This window comes from Neolamprologus multifasciatus, chromosome 4 (genome assembly GCF_963576455.1).
Source record: "Neolamprologus multifasciatus chromosome 4, fNeoMul1.2, whole genome shotgun sequence".
Lineage (NCBI taxonomy): Eukaryota > Metazoa > Chordata > Actinopteri > Cichliformes > Cichlidae > Neolamprologus > Neolamprologus multifasciatus.
In genome coordinates, this window is record NC_140442.1 from 13,649,766 (window position 1) to 13,674,530 (window position 24,765).

The 24,765-nt window shown below is 38.1% G+C and overlaps 3 protein-coding genes across 3 annotated transcripts; 2 read left to right on the forward strand and 1 right to left on the reverse strand.

Moving 5' to 3' along the window:
- The first annotated feature begins 160 nt into the window (after nt 1-160).
- LOC146520018 (ethanolamine-phosphate cytidylyltransferase-like) lies at nt 161-11,220 on the forward strand. The gene is made up of 13 exons (XM_085156671.1): nt 161-486; nt 6,209-6,297; nt 6,703-6,864; nt 6,973-7,039; nt 7,123-7,207; nt 7,284-7,325; nt 8,492-8,624; nt 8,752-8,834; nt 8,913-8,990; nt 9,089-9,154; nt 9,243-9,308; nt 9,391-9,479; nt 9,682-11,220. Exons 1-13 carry the CDS (start codon nt 350-352, stop codon nt 9,794-9,796), a joined length of 1,212 nt encoding a protein of 403 aa, XP_085012797.1. The 5' UTR covers nt 161-349; the 3' UTR covers nt 9,797-11,220.
- Nucleotides 11,221-11,396: 176 nt separating this feature from the next.
- On the forward strand, nt 11,397-22,619 carry LOC146520019 (guanine nucleotide-binding protein G(o) subunit alpha-like). The gene is made up of 10 exons (XM_085156672.1): nt 11,397-11,558; nt 12,799-12,934; nt 13,025-13,116; nt 13,208-13,300; nt 13,798-13,958; nt 17,468-17,596; nt 20,166-20,295; nt 20,382-20,453; nt 21,076-21,163; nt 22,245-22,619. The coding sequence occupies exons 1-10, from the start codon at nt 11,520-11,522 to the stop codon at nt 22,433-22,435; spliced, it is 1,131 nt and encodes a 376-aa protein (XP_085012798.1). The 5' UTR covers nt 11,397-11,519; the 3' UTR covers nt 22,436-22,619.
- A 222-nt stretch (nt 22,620-22,841) lies between these two features.
- Nucleotides 22,842-24,366, reverse strand: LOC146520020 (neuropeptide B-like). Its single transcript, XM_085156681.1, has 2 exons — nt 23,692-24,366; nt 22,842-23,180 (listed from the first exon to the last, which is right to left on the reverse strand). Exons 1-2 carry the CDS (start codon nt 23,947-23,949, stop codon nt 23,052-23,054), a joined length of 387 nt encoding a protein of 128 aa, XP_085012807.1. The 5' UTR covers nt 23,950-24,366; the 3' UTR covers nt 22,842-23,051.
- Between the last annotated feature and the right edge of the window lie 399 nt (nt 24,367-24,765).

Below are 24,765 nucleotides of genomic sequence, written 5' to 3' on the forward strand. Positions count from 1 at the left end.
TGTCAAGTGAGCCTCAATAAACGTGGAGCTGTGAGCCAGATTTTTCAAAATAAAACCAACGCGCGGCGATGTGACACACCGGGTTTTATTAATGGTGTTCCTTTCCTCTCTGGATCATCCGCGTTTTTGATCAACTTGACGCAAAGGTCGTCGTGCGTCTCTGCGTCGCCGGTAGAGGAGGCATTGGCGCAACGCACTACTGCTGCTGCCTCGCCGCTGCTGATACAGACACCGGCTGTCCTGCTGAAACGGGACACGCACGAACCGACACGGTCCGGTAACCACCTCATTTGACGAGAGTCCGTCTCCCGCTCCGGGCTGCAAATTCAGCACAGTCAGCACATCCACAATGATCAAGAACGGGCATCACCACAACCACCACCAAGTGAACACAGCAGCCGGGAAAGACGCAGGCACGACCCCCGGCGCTACAGCTTGCAGTCCGGAGAAGCGAAGGCGAAGAATACGGGTGTGGTGCGATGGCTGGTGAGTTCTTAAATGCGTGATGAAGATACCACGGCATTGTGGTTATGCTCACTGTTTGCATCGAGCACGTTTCATTGGATGTGGCAGCGTTATACCTGCTGCTGGACAGGCCTGCTGCAGGTTACAGGACGCTCACAGCGCTGCTGCTTCATTCTTCACTGGTATCAGCATGCACACAACTTCTTGAGTGAGGATGCTCCTTAAAGTGTATACCCTGCTATCGGTCAATCACGTCATCATGCCCAGTTTTAGTGCTCTTCTCAGTAAGGACATTATTAGAACATCAGTACAGATGTGATCTTTGCAGCTGCCTTTGCTCATAACCATTTAACCGTGACCAGAGTCCGTAGAGTTGTTCACTTTATGCTGGATTTTGAAGAGGTCATGTGAGAAGCCAAGAGGACAAACCAAAGTAGTTAATTGATTACTATTTTATCTACTTACAGTTTACTGCAACTTCCTATCATTACTAGGTGTATTTACTGGTCTTGTAGCAGTGACCAGTTGGTATTGATCTTACTTTCATTTTAAAGATTTTTTTTTCTCTATGGAGTAGGAAAAGAAATTGTGTGTGTAAAGTATTAAATGGCAAAAAGAGGCAAGTGAAGAGTTTCTCTGAGAAACCTGAAGAACTACACTTATTACAATCACATGTGCCTTAGTTTGGGTAAGAGGCAATTAAAAGAGAAACATCCCAGGACACTTATCCTTATCTTGACTCGGAGTAACTGTAACGCCTCCTTAATGACAGCTGTAAAACGGAGTGTCTGCTTCAGTGTGACGTAATGGAATAACAAAAATTCCTATCTTATTTATGATATAATTATTTGTGCATTCTTTGATGTAATACAGGTAATGGATTCATATGATCACAGATATGAATCGTAGCTCTTGTCTTGCAGAACAGCAAACATGTACATGACAGCACAAAGTTCGATTTTTGCTTGCTCTGCTTCTTTAGCTCTAATGTCACACTTTTAAATATGATATATACAGTATACAGTAAAACAGTAACTCCGGTTTTAAATAATTTAATTAAGCTGGTGGTGTTAAAATATCCAAGTAAATCACTTAGCCCTCCAGTAAGAGCAGCTGAGCTCTGATAGTCACAGTTAATTGTCGTAACCAGTCATGCAACGAGCACAGAGGTGTTCAGTGTGAATCTGAAGTATGAAAATGTTGTTTTAGAAGCACTCATGGTTGTTGGTCAGCCTTTTAGTATTTCAGACATGTCACCTTGGCACTTTTGGGTGAGCCCACAGTGAAACTAACTCCCCTTCAGAGCATGTGCTGGGAATATCTGTTTGCCATCGCCAGCTCAACAGAACATAAAACGTTGCATATTGATTGCTGAAGGTTTCTTTAGTAAAAGACACATTTCCCATTAATCCATACTCCTCTATAACTATGGGTGTATTAGAGGGGTTATAGACTTATCCATGTCCATCCCAGAAACAATGGATGCAGATGGAATTTTGTTTGCGGTTCTCATGGAATTTGAAAAACTCGACAACAGCCCAGCCTTTTCCATTCCATTGACCTCCGTGTGAAAAAAACGTGGCTGTTCGCACCAAGGTCCATAGCTTAAGAATAAACAGGGAGCATATTGAACTCTGTATTGAAGTCCGATTTCTTAGAAAATGTGATAAAATGTTTAAAAAGAGCTGCAAACAGCTGATGAAGTGAAAACATTTCACAAAAAATTTCTCATGTTAGCTGTTGTCACCTCCACAAATGTGTGAAAATATAATGAAAAAAAGCCATATGATGAAGGTGTTCGTTTGTAGTTATAATGGGCATTTTTCACTACACAAATAGCACAATTAACTGAGGAAAAAAAAAAGCTTGCTGTCAAATGTCTCCACTGGTAGAAAGACCGAACTTTGATGTGGTGTTGTGCTGCGGCGGCAAAATAGATGTTTTGAGTTTCTGTGTATGAAGGCAAGGATTATGGTGGCTTTCTCTTGTAGAAATCCTGCCATTTTTGTGTAGCTGTTTGATGGTATGTTGCAGAATATTTGGGATGCCGGAATATTAACCGGTGGGGTGAGCATGCACAGAGAGCCAATGCCAACAGAGCTCTTGTCATTAACCCCCTTAACCCCTCCAGCCCACACCTGCTCAGGCCGTCCACAGCTTGTGCGGCCGTGCCTCTCACTGAGCACATTGTTCCCCGAAGGCTGACTGTACAGTACATCGCCATGTTCCTACTGATATCCTGCTGTGTCAGCAGCTTGTGAGGAAAAAGTCCAAGGAAAGTGCACATTCAGTTCAACTGCTGAGATATTTCTGACCCTGCACTGTCTTCTTCTCCCTTTTGTTTCTCTCTGTTCTTATTTGTCACTGTGAAAGAAGGTGACCGGGGCTAAAGATCAATTGTCAAACAGGCATCATCAAGGAAGAGTGTAAAGTCTATTTTCCACTATCTGCTGAGGTACAAGGAAGACTATAAAGTGGTTATTCAAAGCCTTTGTAAAGTACTGGTGTGTTCATTCATCCCAGGATTATCTGAGACTGTTGGTCCTGAGAGATAACCACTGAATTTTTAATCAGTCAGCCTCATAAATTGTAATCAGACGTTTACATACACTCATCATGGGCATGGATGTCAATTTTGTTAATTTTGTGGATTTAATGATTTCTTTAAACTTTTCCTTTTCCAGCATGTAATGATTGTACACCATACATCTTTAATTATTTTTATTTTGGGTGCTAGATTAAATTTATCTCATACTTTCTATGCATGTATGCACACATACAGGTCAAATATATACATAAAGCCCCACTAATATTTGGCTAAATGTCCCTCAGCAAGTCACACGTTAACCACATGCTTCTGGTAGCCATCAACAAGTTTCTTCTATAATTGTGGTTGGATATTTGAGTACTTTCCTTGACAGAATTTGTAGAGTTTACATCGATTTAAATTGATTGGTTTCTTGGCACAGATCTGCCTTTTAAGTCTAGTCCACAAATTGTCAATAGAGTTGAAGTCTGGGCATTGTTAAGGCCATTTCAGAAGCTCAGTGATAGCCTACTTTATTCTAAAACAAGTTTTGATGTGTTTAGAATCATTATCCCGCTGGAACACTAATTTGTCCCAGTTTCAACCATCTAGCTGCTGAGTTGAGATAAAGTTAAAGAATTTGGAGGGAGTTTTTTTCATTATTTTATTCAATTTGTGCAATGTACCAGTACCACTGGCTGCAAAACACCCCCTGAGCACGATGCTACCACCCCCATGCATGAAATTTGGTACAGTGGTACTCATCTTTACTCGTCCAAACTTACCCCGTCATTGTGGCCAAATGGTTCAATTTTTGTCTTGTCTGATAATTAACCTTTTCTCCAGAAGACATTTGGAGAAGTGAATTAGTCATCACTGCAGCTGCTCACATAGAAACATGCCTACGCGAGCAGCTGCAAATTTAGTTGAATTTGAATTTTTTCAAAAGAAACGGCCTGTTCTAGTGAAACATGTTCACTAACGAGAAGTTAATAGGTCTTGACTTATCAAGTTGAAAGACATTATAGAACCTTCAGTACCACTAATAAGTTATTTGACTGTATTTATACTTTTGACCCAACTCTGAAGTCATTAAACATCTATGCTGTATTTTTCTACCCTGGAAAAAAGAACTGTTCAAAGAAATTATTAACATCCCAAAATTAACATTCGTGTCCATACGAGTGAGTGTATGTAACACTGTTTATTCAGGCATTATACTTCTAATATCTCCTCTCATACACTGTGGCATTAGAATCCATTTAAACCAAAGGAAGATGATGATCTTTACAGATCCACTATTTTCTACACTTTTGTACAGAGATGTTTGTTATTCATACTGAGAAGCTTAGGTGCAGTTTGGGTGTCTCCTAACAGAGTACACTCATTAATATTTCATCATCCTCCAGTGATACGCTTGATGATCCCCTCCTCCTAAAAAATACAAGAGGAATATGGTCACATGTTATAAGATAGTTTAGCACCTGTAAAAGCATTATTCCTGTCACTGTCCGGGTCTCAGTTTTCATCTCATATCATTCACCTCCAAATGCTCCCGTGTCACTTTCTCACGGCCAGTTCTGTTCCTTCAGCGCCTGCACACGTTGATCTTGTTTCCGCAGATCGGTAGCACATGACACAAACACAAAATTAATTCCGGATGAGTTTTTTTTAGTGTGTTTGGTTTTAGTGAGCAGTGATCACGATCAAAATTCTGGTTACTTTTTAAAATCTCTTGTCAATGCTCAGTGCAGTGCAGGCTATTCGTAGCCTAGCTGTGTAGACTGACATCACAGAACAACACGGGATCTGTTTCTGCCCTGGCGGAGCTGGTTTCTTATTGATTTTTTTAGGATGCTATTCATAGTGCTGTTCTGGGATTTCCTCATGAGAATGCAAATGTGTAATACAATAGTGTATAAAGTTTATATAAAATACAATAATGTTATTTTCTTTTGTCCATCAAGATGATCCCACACTGCTTCAATAATGTTGCAATCTGGTAATGGGAATGTCAATCTATAACTGATAGTCTTTTATTGTGGAGTTTTTTTGGGGGGATTACTGTCATGCAGACACATTTAAAAGTTGCCAAACTAATTATTGCTAACTATTGCTTAAGACCCCTTTGGCTCAGTAGAAGCTAAACATAAAAAAACGAGGAGCAGCTCATTTAACGTACTTTAATCTTAATCCACCTCAATTCATTTTCTGTGTTACCTGCAGTTTCCTTCATCAGAGTACATGCTTACTCTGTTGTTTATATCAGCGCCAACATATCACATTCAGAGTAGATCAGAAAGAAAAACAGGATGTCAACTGTTGGCAGTAGTGATAGCAATGGAGGGCTAATGCCCATCTGTTCTCGATCACTATGCTAGATTACTGTGTTACAATCTTAGTGTCCAATATGTGTTAATCTAATTATGTACAGATGGCATCCTGCAAGGGGAGGAGAGAAGAGGAAGCGAAACCACACACCCACTGACATTTTGTTTGTAATTTTTGAGACTTTGATTAAATACGTTTGTGGTTGATACCAACTGATTTATATTAAAATAACCTTGTAAATGTATAAATACATACTAGTATTTTTTTAAATGTTACAATCCATGAATTAAAACTCCTTTTATTAATGCGCTTTATTTCACTTCGATCCGTAGGGCATGAAGACGATCTGACATCCAAGTTTTCAAAAGAGCCAAAAAAAGATTCAAAAGATTGTCATTCATTGTTTTCAAAATTAAAACATATCACCCAGCTTTTATCTTGCTCACCAAAAAGTTCTTGGCTTACTTGTTATGACGAGGAATAATAAAAGAAATACGGTATTTTGAAGAGGAGTTATGCAATGAACAGCTGCCAGATCTTCTTGCTCTAATTCAAGCTTGATGCTTTACTTCATCTCTCTAGACCAGGGGTGGGCAATTCCAGGCCTCGAGGGCCGGTGTCCTGCGGGTTTTAGATCTCACCTTGGGTCAACACACCTGAATCACATGATTTGTTTGTTACCAGGCCTCTGGAGAACAGGACATGTTGAGGAGCTAATTTAGCCATTTAAATCAGCTGTGTTGGTTCAAGGACACATCTAAAACCTGCAGGGACACCGGCTCTCGAGGCCTGGAGTTGCCCACCCCTGCTCTAGACACTGTACCTGACTACAAGGGAGCTTTTATGAGTAATCATACTCTTCCTTCATGTGTTTTTCCTTTACAGCTATGACATGGTACATTACGGCCACTCCAACCAGCTGCGGCAGGCCAAGGCCATGGGAGATTACCTCATTGTTGGAGTACACACAGACAGTAAGGCTCAAAATAATGTACACATACATGTGTCCCTTACACATGTACATGTGTAACAGAAACCCTCTGTCTGCATTTGTTATGCATAGTCTAGCTTATACTGTGCATTCTGCTGTTTCTCCTTACCATAGCACCTGCAGGGCTTGTATATCTTCCTCAGTCCTGTCATTACCAGTCAGGCACCAACTGCATCCACTGCACTTGGAAAGAGTTGTTGTGACAGTAGCAGGGCGCCTTAGCTGTGCCCCACCCTCCTGTGGTGCACAGAGTGCACTGGGGCACTCTGACATTGTGATAACACAGAATGCCTTGACGGCACAGATAGCAGCAACCTTTCTTTCAACTTAAGAAGAAATGCATCTGTTACGAGTGTCTCAATCACTCTACTTATTTTTTGTTTGCAAGGTGAGATTTCAAAGCACAAGGGTCCACCAGTCTTCACTCAGGAAGAAAGATATAAGATGGTGCGGGCCATAAAATGGGTGGACGAGGTCGTGCAAGGAGCTCCTTATGTCACCACCCTCGAGACCCTCGACAAGTACAACTGTGACTTCTGTGTGCACGGAGGTATGGAATATCATCGCCCTACGCCCTTATTTAGACATGCAGCTGGAGTCGTAGGCGGCTGTATTTCTCTAAAGTTTAGAGAAGAACTCACGTATGCTGTTCTTTCAGACGATATAACATTAACTGTGGATGGAAAAGATACATATGAAGAGGTGAAGAAGTCAGGACGGTACAGGTGAGTTTTCCTTTCCAAATAAGCATAGCCAGGGTGGGATGTTTCTTTTTTTTAAAGTTACATACTGTGCCGTGATGTTACAGGGAGTGCAAGCGAACCCAGGGAGTTTCAACAACAGACTTAGTTGGCAGGATGCTGCTGATGACCAAAGCCCACCACAGCAACATTGTGAGTATCACCAGATTCTCTCTGTATGAGCTCAGATCAGAATACAAAGCTAAACTTCTCCTATCTGCTGTTTTAGGACACTTCAGACTATCAGGAGCACACAGACAACTTTGGAAAAGTAAGTAAATTTTCTACTTAATTTCATGATTTCCTTATGAGCCAGTTCATATCAAAACTTCAGCTCAAAGTCAAGCCTTTCAGCTGGGTGTGTTTGACCAAAGATTGCTGGCTCTTTGACTTCCTCTTACTTAACTGTTTTGTTATTTAAGTAGCAAACTTTGGTGTTTGGACCAGATGTCAGAGATAATTAAATAAAGGTCTTTGATTTAGGACCCACTTTGTAATCAAGTGGAAGGCCTTACCAGTCAATACTGAATGCCACTTCTGTTCTTTGGATGGGGAAAGTAACTCAGAGCCAGCATGCTGTGGCTCTAAACAGCTTCAAAGAAATAGAGGGTCTCTCCACATTTAAGAGTGGAAGAGTAATGCTGTGAATTTGGCGAGGAATGAATAAATGCATTCTGGATTTGTAGGCCTGCTATTGACCAAAGGTGACATTGACCACTTACACCACTGGGTGGCAGTGATGCAGCACAAGTTTAATTCTGGTCTCATATGTAGGGGCAATACTCAGTTTAGTTCAATTCAGTTTTATTTATATAGCAGTTGCCTCAAGATACTTTATGCTGTAAGGTAAAGGACCCTAGCGTCTTATAGGAAAAAAAAAATCCCCAAATCTGACTTGTCCTGTCAGCAAGGTAATGGCGAGAATGAAGAAGCCCCTTTTAACAGAATGCGATCTGTTCTGAGGAAATGCTCAGGGCGTCACAGGAAGTCCCACAGCAGGCTCAGCCTATAGCAACATCTACCTGTAAACGTTATCAAAAGAACAGGTTTTAAGCCTAATTGTAAAAGTAGACACAGTGTCCGTCTTCCAAATCCAAACTTGGAGCTGATGCCTGTTAGCTGAAGGCATAGCCTTCAGTCTAAATTTTATAAGCTACAAGTAAGCTTACACTACTGGGAGTCTGGGACCAGATTTATGCATTGGGATAATAAGATTCTATGATGTCTTTAAGGTATGTAGGTTCCGTATCATTCAGGATTTTGTATGTGAAAATTTCAATTCTGGCGTTTTAATGGAACCACTGAAGAAAAGGTAGCATCGGAGAAATATGATCTCTCTTTCTAGTCCCTGTTAATACTACCAACTATACTGAAGTAAATCTGTTGTATTCCTACTTGTCACATTACACTTCTTTTGCTTGTTTCTTGATTGACCAGAAGGGCCATAGTCCCTGGACAGGGGTGTCTCAATTCCTTCAGACATCTCAGAAAATCATCCAGTTTGCCTCAGGCCAGGAGCCTCAACCTGGAGAAACTATAATCTATGTGGCAGGAGCCTTTGATCTCTTCCGTATCCTTTGTTAACCTCACAATAATTGCTAGAATTTATTATACACCATCCTTTTTTTCCCTTTAAATCATAAAACAGTTGCTACGCAATAGTATTTGGAATGAATTCCTGACTAGTCTCCTACCAGACATTGGCCATGTGGACTTTCTGGAAGCCGTGCATAAGCTTGCAGAAAAGCCTTACATTATAGTGGGGCTACACTTTGATCAGGTCAGTATTTCTATATCTTTGTGAGACATTTACTGCCTCCTTTTGAGATTTCTCAATGATTGCGTTCATATCATTCAGGAGGTGAATCGCTACAAAGGGAAAAACTACCCCATCATGAATGTCCACGAGAGGACTCTCAGCGTCCTGGCTTGTCGAGTAAGTTCTGTTTAAACTTTATCAATCAGCACAGAACAATGAAAGTTCATTGATTATAAATCTATGAATTATATATATATATATTTTTGTTTCTGCAGTATGTGTCAGAAGTGGTGATTGGTGCACCGTTTGCTGTCACAAAAGATTTGCTGGATCATTTTAAGGTACGTGCACACGCTATAATTAACTTTTATCACTGCATAGGTAACAGGAAGAAATAATACAGTGAAACACGTGACTTAATTTCCACAGGTGGATCTCGTTTGCCATGGAAAGACAGAAATATATCCCGACAAAGATGGATCTGACCCTTATGCTGTAAGACTCCCACAAATATGCTGCGATTTTTTATGAAAACACATATATAAGTGTTTACTTACAATTTTTCCTTAATACTCAGGAGCCCAGAAGAAAAGGAATCCTGCGCACTGTTGACAGTGGGAACAGCCTCACTACGGACGCCATTGTGCAAAGGATAATCAAAAACAGGTAAAACAATCAGATGTAGTACATTTATCGTACATCTTGATGCAATCATGGTATCTTTTAACCTGGAGTTAGTTAACATTTACAGTTACATTAGTTACATTAACGAGCAGTCTAACAGGTATACCTAATAAAGTGGCCAATGAGTGTATATTTGTTTGAAACTAGGCTTACTATATATTACTTACACTTTCCCTTGACTCAGGTTGCTGTTTGAGGAGAGGAACCAGAAGAAAGAGGCCAAAGAGATTGCAGTGATCCAAGCCATGAAGCGACAAGAGGAGGAAAAGACTAAAGAAAGAGCACAGGCTGTGCTGTAGGCACCTCCAGCTAACAGTGACATATTCAACTAATATAAACTCATGTACATTATAATCAACCCTTTTGTAAGTGCTATGACACCCTCCACACGTGATCCTGGCTAATATCAGTAGTCTTAACAGCAGCCCCTTCTTTGACGAGGGTGGCGTAACCTGCTGTGGGATCATCAGGTATTAATATAGTGTGTTATGAGGGTTTGTTAACATGTTCTGCATATGCAATTATATGTTTGTGTCAGTCAACAATCGCACATGCAAATGATAAGATATATTCAAAGTTTGGAGGAAGATGTCACTATATATTCAAATGTCTATTTTATGTCATTTTTAATTCTCAAAATACTTTTTTCCTATTTAAAAAAAGGCATTTTATCTTATTTCTTGGGCATATGCAGTGTGAGATCTTGCACTGTCTTGCGATGTGATTTGATTTGTCATTTCAGCGGGACTAATGCTGCTGTTTAGCCCAGCAGTGGGCTAGCCTCACAACTAATCGATTACACTGTGTGTGTCTGTGTGTATTATAAAGTGACCGCAGGCTCATGGAGGACGCTGAAAAACACTGGAGAATCAGGAGATATTTCTCATTGCTTCTCTTTTCTGTACATACCAGATTCTGTTTCAGACAACACTGACTACTCCGGAATTTAAAGAAACATTTTTAATTTAGTTTTTTGTTCCGTTTCTTTTTCGAAACTTAAAAAATGCACATAATTGAGATCTGAACTGAACATCTGGACTTTTGAGTGCAGTAGCTCTTTTTTTAACCAACACGCTACACATTTATTCTAATATACTGTTTAAACCTTTAGCTTTCACAGTATAACTAGAAGACTATGGCAGATGCTCAGAGTTGTTGAGTTGATCGTGCAGTCTCAATTTGACGTCTGTCTCTATATCAAACAGGATTAAATTATATATTTTTTTGTAGATATATATTTTACTCACCTCCTCTCCATTAATTACTGTATAGATGTTTTTGCATCGTTTCAGAAACATAATGATATGTCTGTATGTGTGTTTGGAATGTATTAAGTATAGGCTATAATCTTTATGTTACATATGCTGCAGAAACCGATTAGGCTGCAGTATATTATTGCTGATAATAAGAATTTATTCTGAAAAGCTGTTTGCTGTCTTCTTTGTCTTTCATGCACACTGTGTGATTTGTCTTCACCTCTAATTTGATTCCTTAGCTTAAGAGGCGGATGATGAACCCGCATATTAGTCACATTATAAAAAGGGTAGAGTCATGTTTTGGACACAGAAGTGACCTTTGATTAGAGAGACAGAAGGAGATAATCTGATCTTAATTTTGCCACATCTGAGTCACACAGAGTCCGCTAAATGTCAAACCGTTAATTTGAGATTATTAATAGCAGCTGATTAGCGCACAGCATTGTGCTGTAAGCTTTCAAAAAACATGTTGTGGAAGAAAGTTTGATAAAAATACATATTTAAACTGGAGGCATGAAGCTAAAATAAGCATGTTCTAATTTTGATCATTACTAATTACGATGTTTTAAAGCAGGAGTGGACAATGCTGGACAAGCTCGTGATCCTCTAAGAAAAAGCTAGCATGAACGCGGCGCGCATTCTGAAAGACAGATGCACGCACTTGGCCCTAATTAAAGCCAATTAGCCATTCCGTTTGTTTTTATCACCCCAACGAAAAATAACTTCGGTTAATCACCATCCCAGAGTGACCAGCAACAACGCAGAGATGTTTTCATGTCTAAATGTACTGCCAGCCCCACTGCAGGTGAGTCATCGTTTCATTTAAACAACTCCAGACCTCTTAAAAATGGAATATACAGTCATTGGTTTGACCCATTTAGACATTTGGCGGCAGTGAAAGTACTTTCTTCTGCTCCTCTTCTGTTAGCTGAACTGCGATTACTTATCCTAAAGTGACCCAAAACAAACACACACACACACACCCCAAAACAAACAAACAAACAAAAAAAAGAGGGGAAAAACGCGTCATTCTTTAATTGCAGGGTATTTCCTCTCCTAGTTTTGGATTTACAATAACCCATGCACTAAACACTAAAACATATGTTTGTTATATAAATTACACCCGTCCTCAGACATGTAAACGTGGTTGTTGAAAAAGTTCTCAAAATTTTAATTTGTCTGTCATTTAAAAATACGAGCTAACTGTTGAACGCCCCCCCCCCCCCAAAAAAGTTCTAACTTGATAACTAAAATGCATGTAAAATATAACGATTAAGGTATAGAAACTTTTGTTTTGAATTTCTAAATGTTTCTTAAAATTGTTAAAAACGTGTTGCCCAATATCACCAAACAAAGCCTGCCTATCTATCTGTGACAACCCTGTTGACATAAATATAAAACAAACATTACAAAAATATCTTTATGAAACATAAAATATTATTAAACAATATTTCTGTGGTCCAAAGTATTTATCGCATTTCTTTTTATAATAAATATATATAATCATATATGGTCCACCTCTGTAATATTCTTTGTCAATATTCTTGATATTTATAATTGAGCAATTTGTATATATTAGTGCTATTTCTTAAATTTGTAAATTCTGTAACTTTGTAACTTGTTACTTAATTAGTTTAGTCTGTTACTGTCTTGGAGCAACTGTAAACCACATAATTTTCTGAGGGATTGATAAAGTATTCTGATTGAAATAAATATAAGTGATATATTTATTATTATTATTATTATTATTAATAATATTATTGATTTTCTTTTTAGTTTATTATTCACTATATCAGTTTGCATAATGTGAAATAAAATAACACCCGTTTTCTTATTTCACAAAAGTTTGAATAGTGTATTTGAGGAAAGAAAATGAAAGAAATAAAAAGAAAAGTAACTGTTGAAAAGTTGGGCAGTATAAGTTTTCTTATCTAAAATTGAATAAATGAAGACATGAAGTATGAACGGTATGTAAGTGTTAAAGTGGAAGGTGTATCTTATACATTATAATTTGCATATTGTGTTTTTTCTCTCTCTCTCATTAGCTGTGCCTGGGAATGTGCCTTCACAAGGATGTTGCAGAGGAGCATAAAAAGGCAAAAGTCCAAAGCTCTAAAAAGGAACGGGACCTTCACAAACATGCCAGCATGGAGAATAATGTGGTCAAAATTCTTATGCTCGGTATTTATTCATATATGTATCAGTTATATATTTTTGGGTTAAGTTTTGGCAAATTAAAATTAAATTAATCCTTCGATTTGTATGTGTCAGGTGCTCCAGAGACTGGAAAGAGTACAATTGTCAAACAGATAAAGATAATCCATAATCATGGATTCTCCAAACAAGAGCTTATAAGTTTCAAGGTAAAAATGAGTTATCTGTCCTGCCTAAAGGCCAAAACAACTTTGTAGGTGGCAGATAAATGACAAAATGTCTTTGACATGTTTCACTCAGCCTGCAGTACTGGACAATCTTCTGACCTCTATGAAGACTGTTCTGCAAGGCATGGGGACACTGAGGATAAACCTTGCTAACAAGCAGAATAAGGTGAGATTAAGAGGTCTTGGTAGTCCATTTTAATTGCAACTCCTCTTCCCTGCACTAGATGACAGTCTCTATCCATACACAACACAGCATCAGTACAGAGGACTCATTATAATCCACTCTTTAACATAGAATGAAATGATGCAAATAACTTAATGTATAGTATCAAAGCACATAAAACAGTCTGAGTTCATGATGCAATTAGATGAGCCTGTGAGCACAATCATGATGGCAAAAATGGATTTTAATGGCATGTATACATAGGTGTTCCAAGATATCGTCATATAAAATATCCTGCCACTGTTCACGTATAAATGCCAGATAAGCCTATTTAGTATTAAATAGATCGAACAAGAACAAGGTAGAAGACTCTGGAGTCCAGGCGTTACAGATTGGAGGCAAAAGATCATATTTACTCTAATGTCAAAATAAATCTAGTGTCTGCTTTTTTTTTTCTTTTTTTTTTTTCCTTTTTCTTTTAACAATATTGTCACTATCAGGATCATGCTCGCTCCATCCTGTCCTGCAGCCAGTGTTTAGGGGACGATCAGGAGCTCCTTCCTTTTATGGCTCATGCTTTTTGTGCACTTTGGTCCGACCAAGGAGTCCGAGCAGCTGCAGCCCGAGGATACGAGTTTGAGCTGAACGACTCTGCTCTCTAGTAAGTAGATTGACATTAAGTGACTTTATGTTGCACAACACGACCAATTATGATTGATGGTGGCAAATGTCATGGGAAATTGCCCAGTAAGAAGCATAGCATCACATCTTGCCAATACAGAGCTACGGTAAAGAGAGCGCTGAGAATAACTTGTGCTCAGGAAATGATTTCTGTGACATTTGTGTAATGGGCTTAATTGGACCACATTTAAAAAACTGTTTGCAGAGATCCAGGGAGATGAAAATTAGAGTGGCGCAGATAAAACAAACACAATTAATGTCTGAGTTTTCTTGTTTGAGAATCCAAAGATGTGTAAAAAGTTGCAGTTTCACTATCTTGGAGTATGATTTAGTTGTGACATATACTGTGTGTGTGTTTTTTATATATATTAGATTACAGCCAGTATGTTTTCAAAACAATTTTTAAAATTTTTATAATTATTATTGAAGTGGTCCAAGCATGTTTTTTCCCTATTGTTGTCCTCAGGTTTTGCAAATGTAGATGCTCAGTTAAAAAAATAAATAAATAAAAGCGAGCTGTGGCAGCTACACTGCTGCCTGTAAATGTCATGAATCCTACATGACTACTCAGCATAGATGATTTGTGTGTTGTGTCATCAGGTGAAGTGGGAATTGTTAATGTGAGTGTGGAATATGTTTTAATAAATGGCATTATTGTTTTCCCCTGTAAGTGCAGTTATGAGACCCCCCTCTCACATGCGTGATATTTTATTTAGTAAATATCTGATATTCCCTCGGGCTGCTTGCTAAATTCTGACTATTATGTAAAGGCAGTTTGTTTTGCAGTCATTGTTGAAATCGTTCTTAATGCATCACTGTGACCTAATAAACAAATCAAATTGTGATTCATGTTTGATTTGAAGGTTCATGACATATGTTTTTGCATTATTATTGACTACTAGTATTAAAACATGTCTCTTTCAATTACGGCTCAAAGTTCATCTAGACATGTACTGTGACTACTTCAGTTCGTTTATTTCTATTTCAGAAAACGCTACGTTCAGATAAACTGATTTAACTTTCTGGGATTTCCTTACCTGGATAGTTGAGCATAGATCAAGATGCCTTTAATGACCTCTCCTTCAGACTGAATTAATAGTGGAGTGTAAGTTGGTCATTCATTAGGATGTCTCTTGAATTTTGTGACTTATTGGCTTAAATTGCAGGTTACTCTTATTTAAAGACCATAAGACTGTGTACTGTGGTCAGTGTTGGTTACATGGTCTTTTAAATTGAAATTTCTTTAGTAATTTTTATCTTTGAATGTAGAACAAATGGACTGAATAGAAGCCGTTATCTCAAAGGGAAAGGCAAGTAGACCTGTCGAGATAAAGTTTCTTTCATGTGGCCAGTCTCAGAGATTTGTGACGGCTTGATTATCAGAACTCGGACTTGAGAGCTGGAGGATAACGTGAAACCCGACTGCCTCTTTGTCTATGTTTTCACACTGCTGGACCCTGCATTGATTTCTCCCTCCGGAAATGTTGGATTGGACTATTGTGATACACTTTGATTACTTTAGAGCAAGTAGATCACTTTTAAGCAATATTATTTGATCATCTTGCCACTAAACTACAGTTTTGTCTTAAAAAAAATGTTGTAAATATTCACATTTAAAAGGATTATATAAGTGGGGACTCTGGTTGGTTTAACACCTAGCATGTATGGTGAGCGAGCACATGGCCGAGTAACTTGGACCTCCTGTGAAAGCAGCATTAATTCTGAAGAGTCACCAGGTTTTTGGAACAAATGGTTATTTTAACATGACGTAACTAAAAACGGCTTTCTTTGCAAATTGTGAGCAGCATGGCTCCATAGTAAGAGCAGGGTGATAAAAGCCTGCCTGTTGTCCAGGCCTGTCTGGTGCATTATTAAATGGTAAGAAAAACAGTCTAACAAATCAAGTGAACTGATTAGGACCTCAGAATGGAGAAATGTGCTTTTAAAAATTGAAGCAATTTCTTTCCATCGTTCAGATAAAAAGTCTGTGAGGTTTGTCCATTAGACTTTCACAAGATTTCCAGAAGAGCTTCAAACTGTTAGAGCAGGACGTTTAGGAACATGCATGAATTAAAATCAAGATGTCTAAAACCCTTATTTTTAGCTCCTTGTGTATGTAAGTGTTGGCATGTTTATTTTGTTTGTGTGTCAGAAGCGTCAAAGTGCAGAAAGTAGAGTCATCAGAATCCCTGATGTTTTTCTGTTAGTTCCTAGAGTGTCTTACTTTGGAAGATGACCCCAAAAAAATAACTGCTGGGGAGCGGTGTGCGCTTCTACAGTATGACGCATGTGAGAGCTGCAGCCATAAATATCCATGCCTGGTTTACAGAGACTCTCCTCCATCTGCATTCTAGTTGGGCTTGTTCTCAAACTTCATCTGTGCTCCAAAGTTTTCTTTATGTTACTTATGCTGACATTGGTTATGCGAGTAACTAAATCAGTTTGAATAAATATGTTACAGGTATGTGGTATAACAATGGTTTAGTGTGATAAATACTTGACAGCTGAATATAGTTGCTGTGTTGGAATAATAATTTAAATGGAACAGTAAATTGTTGGTACCTATAATTAATGATAAAAAAAAAACAAGTTACCATATGCCATAATAACATAGCCTGTCTAGAAACACAAAGCAGCATTTTAAAAGGCTAAAAACACTAGCTGCCAATTCCTTAAACTGGCTGTACAGTGGGAAGTTTCTACTGATATTTTACAGACATGTGACTACTAACCACATGACGTTAAGTTTCCCCCATTTCGGTCACATGACAAGCTGAAGAAGAGAAGAAGGGCCCAGTTACACAAGATATAGAGTGGTCCACGACCATCTGGCAACCATGGGTCATGGGGAGAAAAATGAGGCATGATTCCCATTAGTTGTGAGTGATTGCTGGAGACTTTATAGCAGTCACTAGGAAAATGATTGCTAAAGTCTGATCGCATATCCGCCCACCCACCAGCAACCACCTGTTGCTTGGAAAAACAACCTATATTCCCCAGCTGATTGGAGAAAATATTTTTGTGATTGCTTTTGTTGCTAACACTGTTGTACTTTAAATGGAAGTAATGGACTTGTCTAGAAACACTGTCCAGCTACTCTGAGCTGTAATACAACACAAACAGGAAATGGAAACGGTTTGCCTTCAAAATAAAAGCTGCACTACCACTTGGCAAGTAGTTGCTAAGTGTCTACAGACAAAAATGAAAAACTATAGGCAGCTGTGTCAGTCTAAGATTTTGGTGCAGTGGCTTTTTTGCAACCAGTTTTACCCAGTGATATCAAGCAGCCTCTAGAACCATTGCCAAAGCAGTTGGGGAATATGCATTTTTCACCTGCAATTGGTGGTTGTATCATGTCCAGTCACACCTACAATGTAGGTGTGATCTCATACAAACTAAATGACAAACTAAATTTTGGCAAAAAACAGTGACTTGTAGTCTGAAGTCAAAGTCATGTTCCTTCTCCTTTGTTCTTTTCCCTTCCTCCAGTTTCTTTGAGAACATGAGTCGAATCCTCGCACCAAACTACATTCCCACAGATGCAGATGTTCTGAGAGTCAGAGTGAGGACCTGTGGAATCATTGAGACACAGTTTCAAGTTGATAAAACTATGTTTCGGTAAGACACAAAGTCCAAATAAAACAGTGCAAAGATTAAATAACTGTATACTTTTCCTTTTTTTTTTTTTTTTTTTTTTTTTTTTTTTTGTTGTTTATTTAATATTTTAATTTTTGAAACAGTGCTTTAGAGTGGACCACTGATTGCCTGAAAAAAAATCTGAATTGCATTTAAGATTTACTGTTTGCCACTCAATCTCCCCTGTGCCCAGTGAATATTAAAACTATTTTACCTCACTATACTTTCAAGAGACGGTTGAACTCTTTGCATCTTGCATGTTTGCATAAACCTTTGTTATCACTGAATGAACTCTTTTATTCCCTTAACACTCTTCCAACACAAACAAAATGAGGAAATCTGGATTAAAAATTGGCCATTAAACTTAAGCCTTATGAATCAAATCCCTGCTCTCACACGCTGCAATATGCTGCTGTGTACAAATATAGACCAAAACACTCACGGACTATTTAAATAACACGGGCTGTTATTTAAATAGCAGCCCGTGTGCATTAGTCAATGCACTACAAATATTTTATGTTACATAGATTAGAGGTCTTTCATCTTTAGAAGATAATATTTATGTTGTTATAAAAGGACTCTGGTCTTTTGTGGTTATGCATCAATATCTAATCTGATGACTTATGTCAGGAATGTTGTAGTTGCACATAAAAAGGAATAAAATATACCAGTGGTGCTTTAAAGAAAGCTGTGATTTGTTGTTGTAGATTGTGCGCTTGTGCACAAATGCATTATTGGCCAGCCGAGTAATGACTGAGTCAAGGAAATGGGCATCGAGAGTGCCATAAACTGCAACAAAGGCATCCAGAATTAAAGTGGTGGAAATTACTGGGTCATAGTTTTTATGAAACTGCCTGAAGGCTGCTAGTTTCACAGATTTTTAACACAAAACCAACGTAACTTTAGCACAGTGTGCTAAATAGTGATAGATTATCTACTTGTGACTGTTTCTTAAGTTATTTGTTGAAAAGTTAAGAAATGAATCAATATTTCCTGCATATCAGCTTGAGGTTATCGAGATGCACTCTGTCCAACCTCATTAGCAATTCTGAGTGAAGGCAGGTTGCTTCCTGGGAATGAGTCAGTCTTAAAATATGGAGGACTTTACTCTATATTCCACTCGATATTCCAAAAGTATTAGCAGAAATATGGAGAAAGTTGGCTATGAATCATTGAAATCCCAACTTTCTTTCCCATAACTCTTGTTTTTCAGAATAACCAGGCATTCATAATGCCTCCTGCCTACTTTCCCTTCATTGTGATTCTATTCGGTCTGTGGGTCACAAACAGAATCATACCAAGACTTGAATATGAATATTTTATATACTGTAGCTGCTTCAAGGACCGCAGTGTCACCCTTCAGATTTTTTCCTGTTCTTCTTGATAAAATATGAATAATATGAAGTTACTAAATTATAGTTTGTAAACTTTAAATTTGATATTTGAATGCACACAATGAAAACTGAAATATTGTTTAGATTCAATTCTCTTAACTTGTTTATCGCACAGTGCTTTTGTGTTTTCAACCAGTCTACGAGGTGACATTGGTTCTACTAGCTGCTTCTAGCTTTTTACTCAAAATGCAGTTGCAATGGACGCAGGAAAAAATCTCACCAAATTAAGGAAGCATATTGCTTTTTGTAGCAGGTGATATGATATCACTGTTGTTCAGTAGTTTCATTTAAATTTATTTCATTAAATTCATTTAAGTTTTCTTGTCTTGTGTTCTGTCTTTAAATTGATCTTAAATGCTTTTTTGTTTTATAATGAATGTTTTGTTGCCCTGCAAATATGGCTAAAGCAGACTGAGTCAGTCCCATCTCTTTTGCTGAACTCGGTGTTTAAGTTGTCTATATCTAGTTCTGATCCTGTTCTTGTACTTGATGGGGGAAAGCCATAAAGAGCCCTCTTTCCATTATAAATGATGGCTTTTCTGTCCTCACTACATAAACTACTGCTGTCAAATGCCACGGTTAAAATTTACTGTCACCCAGCTTGTTAACGCTGACTCTTGACCAATGGGGTAAATGCTTCATTGTCTCTGACATGAAGACTGCAATCATAGCACCCCAAAATGGGAACTCATTACCTGTGTCACCAAGACCCTTCACTTCACTTGGTGCAGAGTCTTGTTGAGATAAATTGCTCCAATAATGTAAATGGGTGAAATGTTATTTCTGAGTGTCGAGCACGCTGCCGTATGAATTGGGTGCTTATCCAGAGCTGCACAATGAGGCAAGTCAGCTGCTGGTTTGATTTGTAGTGAGACACTTCCCAACCTAAAAAAAAAAAGAAATAAAACTACTTATACAGATTGTTGCCTCTGCTTTTCCTAATTAACTTATTATGCATAATGGCATTCCTTCTAAATAAATTGTATCATTTCTAAATATGAAATGTTCTCAGGCAACTTTATGTCAGAGCACCAAGGCCTTAGCAATTTAATTTTGAGCTATAAAATATGTAAAAGGTAATGATTACTCTATTTCCCAACTTGTTTTGTTTTTTTGTTTTTTTTTAAATAAAGCTTAAAGTTTTTTCTATTTGACAGGCTGTATGATGTCAGAGGCCAGCAAAGTGAGAGGAGGAAGTGGCTTAGCTGCTTTGAAGGTATTCAAGCTGTGGTGTTTGTTGTGGCCCTCAACAGCTATGATATGACACTACTGGAGGATCCTTCTGTGGTATGTTGTTACAAACTGTGATTAGAAATCTCTACAGCCAGTGGATTTTGCTCAGTTGGAGTTAAAATTGCCTCTTTCCTAATTAGAATCGGCTGCAAGAAAGTCTTGAACTTTTTTCATCAATCTGCATCCACATGGTTTTCCAGCAAACCACCATGGTAAGTTTTTGCAGTTTGGATATTGGATATTAGAGTTGTGCCGTGTCTTAAACTTTGTGGGAATGACTGAAGGACTGTTTTGTTCATTTCTAGTATACATATTAGGCATACAAAGTCTGAGATGCAGGATATTTCATTTAGTTAAACAAGCTGCGAGGACTGTTTGAGAGACGCTTTTCTTTCATACTGAGAATGTCAAATTGTTTTTATGAGCAAAAATCAGCCGTCGGTACCTGAACTTAATACAATTGAAGGATTTCATTTTCTTTCAATTTGAATCATTTCTGCATGATTGTGTTAAAACTGAACAACCAATTATAGTGTTATATGAGAAATGTGAAGAAAATCTATTTAGATGGTTAGAATTATGACTTCATACTGACTGTAGCTGATTTGGATGGATCTGAACTTACATGTATTGGCATACCGGTTTTTGCATAACAGTGATTTTAATGCTGCTGAATGTTCAGATATTGTTCTTTTTCTTTAAAACGGACCTCGAGTGTATGAACGGTTGCTTTTGTAGATATTTGAGACTGAGGGTCATGTTGTTGAAAATCCCAGTGAAGAGGTTTCAGCAGGAATAATTTTATTATTAACACTCTTTATTTCTCTCCTACAGATTCTGTTCATGAACAAAACTGACCTTTTCCGGGAAAAGATCCTAAAATCTGGAAGACACTTGAGACTTTACCATTCTAGCTATAAAGGTACATTATAGATACCCTCCACCCACTTTTCTTTTCTAAATGTCTTTTTAAGACATATGAAGGAATTAAACCTTTATGAGATTTTTTTTGTGAACTACAATTCCAAGAGAATTAATTTGCAACACAACACACCCACACTCTCAACCGCTAATATTCAGCTGCTTGCTAATGCCAATATCTAACCATCCAATCACATGATAGCATTTTTATTGCATTTAGCATGAGTACATGGTTAAGACTTCATGCTGAAGTTTAAACTGAGCATCAGAATCAAGAAGAAAGTTGATTTGAAGTGACAGAGTATTTCAGAAACTGCTGATCTTCTGAGATTTTCACACACAGTTTTTAAGCTTCACACAAAATAGTCTGAAAAGACAAATTATCCAGTAAGCATCAGTTCTCTGGGTAATGTCAGAGGAGAATGGGCAAACTGCTAGGAAGGAAAAGAACTTCAAATAACTGCTATTTAGCAAAGATGTGCAGAGGAGCATCTCTGAATGCACAACATGCTTGCACATGGGGTCATCAGAATTGGACAATTGAAGGTTGGAAACTATGCCTGATCTGCGTCTCGATTTCTGCTGCAAAATTGAGATGGTAGGGTCAGCATTTGGCATTAAAAAACATGAAAACCTTTTGATGTTCAGGCTGGTATAATGGTGTGGGGAATATTTTTTGGCACACTTTGGCCCCTTGGTAATAATTATGTGCTGTTTAAGTGCAACAGCCTACCTGGATATTGTCACTAAATGTTCACAGTGTATCAATCCTCTGATGGCTGCTTCCAGTAGGATAATGTGTCAAACTGGTTTCTTGAACATGACTGAGTTTACTGTATTCAAAAGACCAGGTCTCAATCCAATAGAGCACCTTTGGGATGATGTGGAACAGGAGACTAACATCCTGGATGTGTAGCTGACAAATTTGCAGCAACTATGTGATGCTGTCTTGGTACATTTCAGGTCATTTAGAGGAAGCTCTTAGTCTGTTTGGGGATTGTGATGAAAAACAAAAAAATGGCTGGTTTGAAATGTACTGATTAACCTTTGCGCAGTTAATTCTTTTTCTCCTGCTATCATAGGTGCTGATGGTGATGTGGATGCTGCAGCCCACCATATCACTGCAATGTTCTCAGCATGTAACAGCAACCCTGACAGGCCTGTGTACCACCACTTCACCACTGCCATAGATGCCACAAGCGTACGGGTGGCATTTCATGTGGTCGTTGATCAGATTACGAGGGGGAACCTAGAAGCTGTTCAGCTTGTTTAAGTCTCTTTAAATTGTTTTAAGTCATCCATTGCTGTAATTTCTCTGTAAATTCTCATGTGTGCTTTTGTCTTTTAGAACTTCAAAATCTGATGAAGTAACACTATTTAATTGTTCCTTTTCCTTTCTGACTTTATAACATTTTAAATAAACATATGCTTTTTAAGCATGTCTGATCATTTTATAATTTGGCTCTTTTCTTCTTACCCTGTCTTTTACTGTTAAAAACCCAAAAATATACATGCAGCAACATTTTGTTGACAACAGAAGGTTAACTGCAACTTTGGAAATGTTTCATTTTAAATGTTGACATTTAGTACTACTAGCTTGTCATTGCAGTGCTGGAGCTAAGGCATTTCAGCTTGCAATTTTGGGTGCAAGCAAAAAATCACACTGTAATACCTCAGCAGACTGAACAAGGATGAAATACTTTATTCAACAAAACTCAAACATTAATACATTTCTTTTCAAGCTTAAAAATTTAGAGCAGGTTTATTCTGGTCAAATGGTTCATAAGAGTAGCGTCTCCAGTTTAACACTTATTAAAATGTCCAGTTTTAAAATGTCAGTCCTGCAAGAAGCATGCTTGGTCATCTATCCCAGCTGTTGGCTTTGCTGCTTAGTCTGCTTCACAATCTGAGGAGTCCAGAGAGAGGAAGACATCAGCTTTGCACCGAAATGAAGCCTTGATGTCCTGGATGCGTTCACAGCTCTGCAGGTTTGGTGTAATATCTTTTATACAAACAGGCTGTTTGGAGAGAGGAAAAAGACAAATGGTACTGCATGAGAGACCATCCGAAATCAATAACCTTATATATTCTGGAAACCTGAGTAAGTTGACAACATTATTTTATATATATTTTTAAGGGAGTACCATTGAGGTATTTTGCATGTAACATTTACACAAAATTTAAAGTGGAAAAAAATACTTAAAAGTTGTTGCTCTAAAAAAATAAAAACATTTGGAAAAGTGTAGATTACAGACTAGTACAGTTAAGCTTTAAATTTTTATATTTTGCTATAAAATGAGATTTTTTTTAAACTAACTTTATTATTTGTGCTTTAAAAAAGTACAAATAATAGTCTAACGGTGCTGAATGGACAGCTCCTTCCTTACTGAAGTGACGGTAACAGATTATCATAAAAACAATACTTTTAATTTTTTTTCCATTAGATTTTATTTGTGTTTGTAAGCGTGCTACCCTTAGTCGAAAAGAAAATTAGATTTGTAAAATTATTTTTAAAAAGCGACCACTCACCATCGTCTTCAAGATGGAACTGGACGCCGGCAAATCAGAGAACACGTTGTTTGTTGCGGACTCGTCAGTGTCTGCATGGTGCGGCTCCTCTCTCGTCACGTAAGCTGATCTCCGAATACCGGACAGCAAACCGGACGCCCTGCCTACGGAGTAGTAGGTTGGGCCGGCCACCTGCTTGTACCATGCCTCCGTTGGACTGCAAGCGACCAGCACTGAGATAACTACAATGGGGAGCGCGAGTTTAGGAGACCTCTTCATGACGAGCACTGACGCTTGAATGTTCGCACCTCTACTCTAGAGCAACAAGTCCTCTTGGAAGTGACCGCTCACTGCTTGTATCCTCGTTTTCCGAGTCTACTTATAGCGACCCGTGATTATGCAGCTAGTTTTCGTCACGGAAAGCTGCGCGATCATTGAGTACTATAGGCTAGATTGCGCTTTTGGATGGGGTGTGTTTGATGCGTGTATTTCCAGGGTGACGCAAATTCTCGGTTTATTTCTGTAGATTTTAACCCAAGGGATTTAACAAAATATGGTAAATTACAGGAATTTTTAAAAACATTGTCCCTCCACTTACACAGGCTGCAAAATAACTGGGCAGTTGACCATGGTAATGTCCAAATGTATGGCCTTTTATTTCAACATTAGTTAATTCCGTAGGTGTTTATATGTCAGTATGGAAATCCCTCTCATTGTGTTATGGAGTCTGAGACTTATAGTCTGAGAACTCCTCACCAACTCATCATGGCTAGTGTCATCTTAAAGACCTTTGGTTGCATTTTCTCAAATGGTCACATTTCAGTTTTTGCAAATATTTAATCGTTATACCAGATCCAGACTGACTGTTGTTTCTTAACTGAAGCCCCTGTGTAACAAGTCACCTATGATAAAGGCTGAAGCTGAATTATATGTCATCATAGAAACTCAAAATAAACAACAGACTTATTAAAAAGACATCAGATAAAAAGAAAGATGATCAATTTGGATTTTCTTAGAAATGAGGAATGCCTAAAATCTCCACTCAAGACAGGCCTGCAGAAATGTAAATACACATGATTCACCTACAGTGAACAA